A 7,825-nucleotide genomic window follows, 5' to 3' on the forward strand; every position below is an offset into this window, starting at 1 on the left:
ATTGTTATTATGTTCAAAACGTAATAACTATAAAAATTTACCTATTTACCCATGATGATTAAGGGAGTCATAATGTGGATCTCTTAGTACTCATGCATATCTTGGTAGACGTGTGAAAAATTTGTTATTAGGATTATGATTATCTATTTATTATTTTTCATGAGAATTTGAATCATAACTAATTTATTTTAATTAAAATTAACGAATATATCCTACCATACCACATACCCTCATATTAGAGAGTCTAGAGTATGGCGAATTCATATCGCCATATCAAGAATAGTTCCGTGTTTCAAGTAACACTGGTCGAATCATCAAGAATCAAAAGGAAGTAAGAACATTTCAGGACAATGGCCATATATCAATCTTGTATTATATGACATGTTCGAACTACATAATGCACACCTATGTGTTACACGTTAATAATAAGTTTAATGTTTAACAGTGGACTTGATTTTTGATATTTTTTTTTTACATCGGTAAAAGATGTTAATGCTTTGTTTGTTAATGGTTACAATGTCGATGGGGATAAAAGTGAATTAATGTGTGTGCCGAAACTTTTTTCGAGCCAAGTAAAGATCGTCCACAAATTAGTTTACAATCTCAATCATTAAATTGGTGCTCGGGAGTGTAGTGTCTTTCAAAAACTTTCACAAAGCTAAATATACACAATGTCGTGAGTTTGTGGATATTTTTGGATTATTTTTTTGACTAACCAAGCTATTAGATATTTTTAGAAGTTTCTGAATTAAAAAAATATTTTAAAAAATAAGAAAAACATGAGCCATTTAGATCGATGAGACAAGCTATAGTACTGGGATGTATATCATACTTTTATTTTACATATACTTGAACAAAAGTTACAATGTTATGAATCAAATTACAACATTGAGAACAAATTTACCAAATTTATTTACACTATTTACATGAAGTTAAACAAAATTACAACTATGGGAACAATTTGTTTAAAAAGTTGTAAAATGGTTGTACATTTTGTAATTACAATTATTAGAACAAGATTATAAACAATATGACTCAGCATTACCACTTTGACTACAAATATGTTGTCACATTTGTAAATGTAGGTATCACATACGGGTAGGTACCATAGAATTTCCCTAGATCGAGTACATAAAAACTGAAATGTGATGTACATGATAGACCACATTATCATGAACTACATATACATGTTCTATTTTAAATTAAAAAATTATAAAAGGTAACATTGTGATGTATACTTAGTAAATTATTTTTGAGCATTTTCGGAGATTTTCTAGATATCCTAAATTTTTTTTGTGATTTTATAATAGGAAGTTTTTGAATTACTGAAAAGAAATTAGTTGAGAGTTTAGTGATTTTAGGAAGTTATGAATTAAATTAAAAAGAAATTAAGTAAAAAATCATGTGCTACGATCTGGACCTTCCATTTTTTTCTACTGCATTCATGTGGTTTGGAGGTTCCCATATATTTGCAAAAGCACTTGCCAAGTTTATGAGAAAGGCTAATAACTGATAAGATTCATTCTTACCTACTACAGTATCATCCAGATGTTAGCAAGGAGGAGGGGGTAAGTGAAAATGGTGGTCTGTTGTTGAAGAAAGCGATCGTGAAGAAGAGGGTCGAGCAGTGCAAGAGGCCTTAAAGCAACCTCAAGATCTGATGCTCAACATTGGTTATTATTCTGACAAGAAGACTCGCCATTATCTTCCCAATCATTTCAAGAAGTTTGTTTTCCAAAATGTCAAGGAGCAGGAAGTTTTGATGATGCACAATAGGACCTATTATGCTGAGATTGCATAATGGGCTGTAGACAAATCTTTAATACTCATTATCAAAAGTGTACTCTTGAATATATCTTGATTTGTAATCATATAAAACAGGTTTTGATCGTTGGATAACTTGAAAAAATAAGAGTGTTTGAAGTTTTGAATGTCCACATGAATCTGTTAAAATCCAAACCAATCTTATCAACCAAATATGATAGAATCTGTTAAAGTCTAAATGGAGTTAAAAGAATCCGTAGAGTCTTCATAATCTATAAGAATCTATGGATTATTTAAAATTTGTCAAAATCATTTAAAATCTAGATTGAATACACCCTCCTAAAATGAAAACGGGCGCACCAGATTTCAATAGAAGATTCAGTTTTATCACCCCGATCCCATCTACCTTAAGTTATCATCCTGCGATATCTTCTTCCTCCTCCGGTCTCGGAGGTGGACCACCGCCTTCCACTTCCTCTCCTCGTCGGGTGATCTCTTCATGGTTATAGTTTTTCCCATAGCCGAATAAGAAGAAAGAATAGTCGGCCGGAATCTCTGCGAAGCCGGTGTTTCGAAATGAATTCCGACGAATCCGGCGGCTGTTTGACTTGCTTGAGATATGGAAATTGTTCAACTCCCCATGTTCTACATGTTTCTGAATTTGGTTGGGGTTTTACGAAAATTGTTTTTGGATTCTTTGGTTTTTTTACTGTGCTTGTTTTTTCTGGGTTTGACTAACGTCAGTTTATATCTGTCAGCGGTCCAAGTGCACCACGGTGCACTGAATCTGCTCCGGCAATTTCCTGCCCAAATGTCCAACCAAAGATACCTCCGGCCAAAAAAGCCAGACAAGAACCTACATACAATAAATAGTCTTAAAAAAATTGAAGGTTTTGTTGCATTCCAACACAACCTTCTATATGGCAGAAAAAGAGTGTATCTCCGATTGTTATAGTTATGGTTAAACATTAATATTCGCGAGTTAAAATTGTCGACACAGGTGCCATATAAATCTCTGAGATATATGTCCGTCATTTGCTATAATTAATATAACTGACTAGAATTACCAGGAGATGTTGCTTACAAACACAAATCAATATTAAGTGTGTGAAATAGGAATGAAGTGCAATGTCTTCTCATCCCTAGACACTTCCACATATCAATATAAAGCCACTAACAACCAATCTTTATCCAACTGTACCAAAACTTGAAAACTTGAGGATTAATGCTGCAGGCAACACTAAGTATGTCTTTTGGAAATGAAAAACACAATACCATTTCAAAAGACAACATAACAGACTTAGTGTTGCACTTCTATCTCAAACTAAACAAAAAACTCAACATAACCGACTACAACCAGTACAAGCAAGATGCAATATTGTCCACTGTATATATTTGCAGGACACAATGTCAAAGTGACCAACACAGGTCCTGGGTTGCACTTCTATTCTTATAAGGAGGTCCTGGTTTAATCTCTACAATGACGTTCTTAGTATTGATCATGCATATGTTGAATGTACTTTAAACTTTTTTAACAGGAAAGTATGAGTTGAATGTACTTTAAACTTCAAACACATGCAGAACTATGTATAAGGTTAGCATAAAAGAAGGAAAGAGTACTTGTGGGCTGGTATACTACAAGTAGCTGCATGTGAGAAGAAAAAAGAACATCAAGATGAAAGGATGAACAACACAACTTGAAATTCCAGAGAGGAACAAGGGACCTGACAAGTCAGTAAAACAGGGACAAATATTTTCTCATACTTGTGGCCATTACACACCATGTCAGCCATTCCATAATATACATGTGCATAAGCACCAGCCAATTTAGCAAGTAAACATAAACTAGCACAGGCAATACGCTTCCTTTTTCTTTTTTTCAGTACTAGCCACGCTGATCTTCCAAAAATTGGATTCTGATTAATATAGGGCCAGTAGAAAGTGGTGAAATAAGAAGACACTCAATTGATGGCCAGCTAAATCAGTGAAACTATATTCATAGTAATACTCCTAAATGCAACTAAAGCCAATTTCACATACCTAGACACATCTCATCCATATTCCATAGATCCTTTTATGTACTTGTTCGAGCAGGCGAGTGTTAAATAAAAACACAGAAAACAAGAGGAAGTAGCTTACCATGTAAACTCCTTGAATATCTCCACGCAAATCAAGAAGTTGATACTGCTCCAATAATACTTCCTGTAACCGCAAAATTTGCTGCTTCCCTAGCTGTCTTCAGCTGAAAAGGAGAAACAGGTCACTTGATCTTCTTTCACACAAAAAAGACCATCTTAGCTATACATAATACGAACTGTAACCATATAGGACATGTACTCAAAAAATGATTTGCAGGAAAATGCATAATACACTAGATAAAAAGTATGTTTTTCAGAGTGATCATTAGTAGTTTGCGAGGAACATGATCAATATCCTTATTTTCTCACACCAGTTGCTTCACAATCACGAATTTAAAGTCCCCAGGGTTACATAACCAGAGATGCTAACCTTAAAAGTTGAAATCCTTCAGAAGTTCCTAAACAATATCCAAACCCCCCAAATGGGGATTAAACAAAAGAAGAATTAGTAAGAATGGTCTCAGCAGCGACAATACCTATGTCCATTCTACAATCTACAATGATTCTAATTCAACCTACTTAGGCAGATAATTGTATATTACATCAATTTTCGGTTTAGGGTTGTAGGGGCTTGTATGTGGACGCGTTGAGTTACTAAAATTTACAATACTGTGTTGTGGGGAATATAAATCTGCAAAAGCACCCAAATACACTTTCTTTCTCTTAGTGAAAAGAGAAAAAAAAAACGAAAATCAAACAAAGCACAAGCTATTGCCTTTATAAAAACCAATCACAATAATGATAATCACATAAACAAAGATGAACTAACCTAAAAACGAACAACATAACATAAGAAAATACACAGTGAAGTAAGAATAATAGATAAAGAACAAAGAGCAAAGTGAGAAGGAGATAGAGAATTACAGCGGGACCATGAACGGGATCAGAAGCAATGAAGGCTTGAACATCAGAGTGGGACCAAGAGGGAAGAGGCCTATCACGCTTGATGAACCCCAGAAATCCTTGAAGCGATTTGTAACGAACTGAGGTGATGACGATGAAGATCCACGCATTTCTAATACTCATCTCTTCTTTGTGTTTGCTTCAGAAATGACTGCACGAGGCTTATGTTTGGCTTCCGTCACAGGGTCGGTGTTATTTGGTGCAACCGTGCAACTATAACTAATCATTCTCTAGAGCCGCTAATACAGCACTGCAAACTCTTTTTTAGTCGTGCATTGCAATCCCATTACATCCTCAGATCCACTCTCCCGAATTGGTCATCGTCTCATCCCGTTCCTGTTTGAGTTTCTGGACCTTCGGGATAACCTCAAGTTTGAAAAATGGTACACTCCCATAATGTCCCGTCCTGGAAAATAATTACGGGACCGGGATCAGTCGATACCCATCCCTATAAAGTAGGCTACATAAATTTTGCACAATTCTTCAAACGTTGAATTTTTGGTTTTTTTGTAGAATTACTAGTTTGATTTGCATTCTTGTTCTATTTAGATGAAACAAAATTGAAATTCTTCAAAGATCTTTACCATGAGATACAATTTTCAGGTTTAGATTGGAGTTTAAGCAAAGCGCACGTTGATCAGTTGATGAACTGTTAAAAAGTTCATATTCGTAATAAATGCGATATTTCTGGCATTAGATGTCTGAAATCATCATGACCCCTTACACATTCTCTTTTAATTCTAGAAAGATATTACAATTACTTGGTCAAGTGCATGGTGAATATACTGAATATTAAGTGAAATAAGCTAACACGTATACTGGAACAAAGTGACCATGAGAATGGTGTTAATAGAAGGGAAAGAGGGGTGGTTGCTTGAAGTTGTCGAAGCAGATACCTCTAGAGTATGAACTAATAACAATAAAGGGCATCAAAAACGAACTCTTTTTCTTAAGATAGGTCGTAGACAGCAATGAAGGGCATCAAAACACTTCCCATCCATAGTTTTCCATCCTTTTCTTCCACTTCACTAATAGCTTTAACAACCTTTCCTGTACTGTCTTCCAAAATCTGCAAAAGCTTACCCTCTGGGCTGTACTTGACAACAATTCCATGAGGCCAGCCCCCAATGTGAAGCAGGAACTGAATCTTAGCTGAAATGGGAAGCTTGAGTATCACTTTTCTTATTTTTGGGAATAAGGCACAAAAATATGTGTACATGGACCTGCGACAGTGGAGTGCTACCCAAAATTCACCATTATTATTAGTTCTGACATTGTCAGGAAATCCAGACAGCACAGCGAACACTTCTGAAGTTCCTGCTTTTTCACCTTTCAACCAATACTTGCGTAATCTACAAATTTAACAAACTTTCATTAGTGAATAGTAAATGTAAACGATTACTAATAATATCTGTAATAGTCTAAGCTAGCTGCAAAAAATAAAATAGTCGGCATAGTCCTATTAGCAATTAATGCCTGTTCATTTTGTAAGGGTACAAGTAAAAGGTATTCGTGTCCTTGCATCACATATCTAAATTCATATAGCAAGAAATTCCAGTTGTTAATTCTCATTCTTCTCTTGAAAGGAACATGCCAGGATAGAAAAAGGAACTTGGTAATTAATCAGTTATAACCGCTTTGCTTTTAAGGTGCACTTTCAGTAGATATTCCATTATCCAGTAGTTACCTGCCTGCCTTCAAAAGCACTTTCCGTTAAGATGGCAAAGGTTTACATGGAAGTAATCTAACTTCTAACATAAATATGAGTTCTTCATATTATTGAGTCTGTCTCAAGAGAAAGTAGGCATGGTATTAAAACTTGGTTTATTTTAACTTTTGCTGTCCACCTATTTCTAGTAATGGGCTTCTCCAATACATATGTCCTTATTAAGGATCATTGAGGAGTTGAATGAGAGTCATAGTGTGTCCTGTTCGATTAATTGTCATAGATTGTTATGAATAAATAAATAACAGGAAACCGTTTCTAGGATCTTTGAGAAATCATTTATTTAAAATTTGATTTCAACCCAAAGAAGCAAATGTATTAGACTGTATGAGCAAAGTAATTGCACAGATTTATTGGGGAATAATAAGAGACCTTTCTCCTTTTAATGCATATACCCTACTCACACATTGCATATCTACCTTAACAAGGGAAGACGCACAATAAATCTGAACGAGTTAGAAATAAGATATCAACTCACCTCCCCTTAGCTCCTTCACAAAAAACAAAGAAGGAACCATCTTTGCTCAGGGACAGACCATTTGGGAATTGGAGATTCCTTTCGAGAACAGTTGTTTCCTTGGTGGTTGGGTTGTACTTTAGAACCCTGCCAGAATCATCTGCAGAGAAAACTAACTGCAGGAAGTTCCTGAATGAAAAGGCTCTGTTATAGCTCAAACTAATAATAATGCTTTATGTCGTATGTAAATTATAAACAGGAAAAAAAAACGCGAAAAAGATAAAGGTCCTCAGAAACACCATAAGATTGTCACTGTATAAAGAGAACAGGGTTTTGCTCTTCAACTGAATAAGAGAAAGGGGTTACTTCTGTAAATTGGCACCATGCTACCATATACGACATACACGGATTACGTATTGTCCTTCTAATCCATAACTAGAATATTCAAAGAATTCTTGAGTTAAAAACTTTCCTTTAGGCGTCTCTTATAAAATTCGTTTTCAGTTTTTCAATCTCTTTCACTTCATTTCTGTCATGTAGTTGTTGTTGGGTTTTTTTTTTGTTTTTTTTGTAATGTCTATACTAAATATCTATTAATTTGGAAGTTCCAGAACATATCACCCTAAGACACTGACGGACAAGTTACTACATAGTCTACTTCTAACACCAGAGTGACAGGAAGCAAAAGGTCCAAATCAGTTGGAAATTCAGGCGTAAAACACTGAGCTATATATATATCCCGTTCAGAGGCGGACGTCCGCACAGCTCTTAAAATGTGGACGTCCGCCTCTGATCCTTTCTGTGTATATATATATATATATATATATATACACAATG

At 35.0% G+C, this 7,825-nt stretch overlaps 1 protein-coding gene and 1 pseudogene across 1 annotated transcript; both read right to left on the minus strand.

The window, feature by feature from the left end:
• LOC101301665 overlaps positions 1–4,928 on the minus strand; it is a 5,425-nt pseudogene extending 497 nt beyond the window's left edge.
• Positions 4,929–5,443: 515 nt separating this feature from the next.
• Positions 5,444–7,381, minus strand: LOC101301958 (adipocyte plasma membrane-associated protein-like). Its single transcript, XM_004296230.1, has 3 exons — positions 7,302–7,381; positions 7,010–7,177; positions 5,444–6,157 (listed from the first exon to the last, which is right to left on the minus strand). Exons 1-3 carry the CDS (start codon positions 7,379–7,381, stop codon positions 5,755–5,757), a joined length of 651 nt encoding a protein of 216 aa, XP_004296278.1. The 3' UTR covers positions 5,444–5,754.
• Between the last annotated feature and the right edge of the window lie 444 nt (positions 7,382–7,825).

The sequence above is a fragment of the Fragaria vesca genome, linkage group LG3 (assembly GCF_000184155.1).
Source record: "Fragaria vesca subsp. vesca linkage group LG3, FraVesHawaii_1.0, whole genome shotgun sequence".
Taxonomy (NCBI): domain Eukaryota; kingdom Viridiplantae; phylum Streptophyta; class Magnoliopsida; order Rosales; family Rosaceae; genus Fragaria; species Fragaria vesca.

Excerpts from the sequence above, each read along its gene's own strand:
- LOC101301958 (XM_004296230.1), bottom strand. The coding sequence starts at position 7,381 with ATGGTAGCATGGTGCCAATTTACAGAAGTAACCCCTTTCTCTTATTCA. Across the intron at positions 7,178-7,301 it reads AACCCTGTTCTCTTTATACA|GAACTTCCTGCAGTTAGTTT; the intron begins GTGACAATCTTA and ends CTTTTCATTCAG. Across the intron at positions 6,158-7,009 it reads TGTGAAGGAGCTAAGGGGAG|ATTACGCAAGTATTGGTTGA; the intron begins GTGAGTTGATAT and ends TTAAATTTGTAG.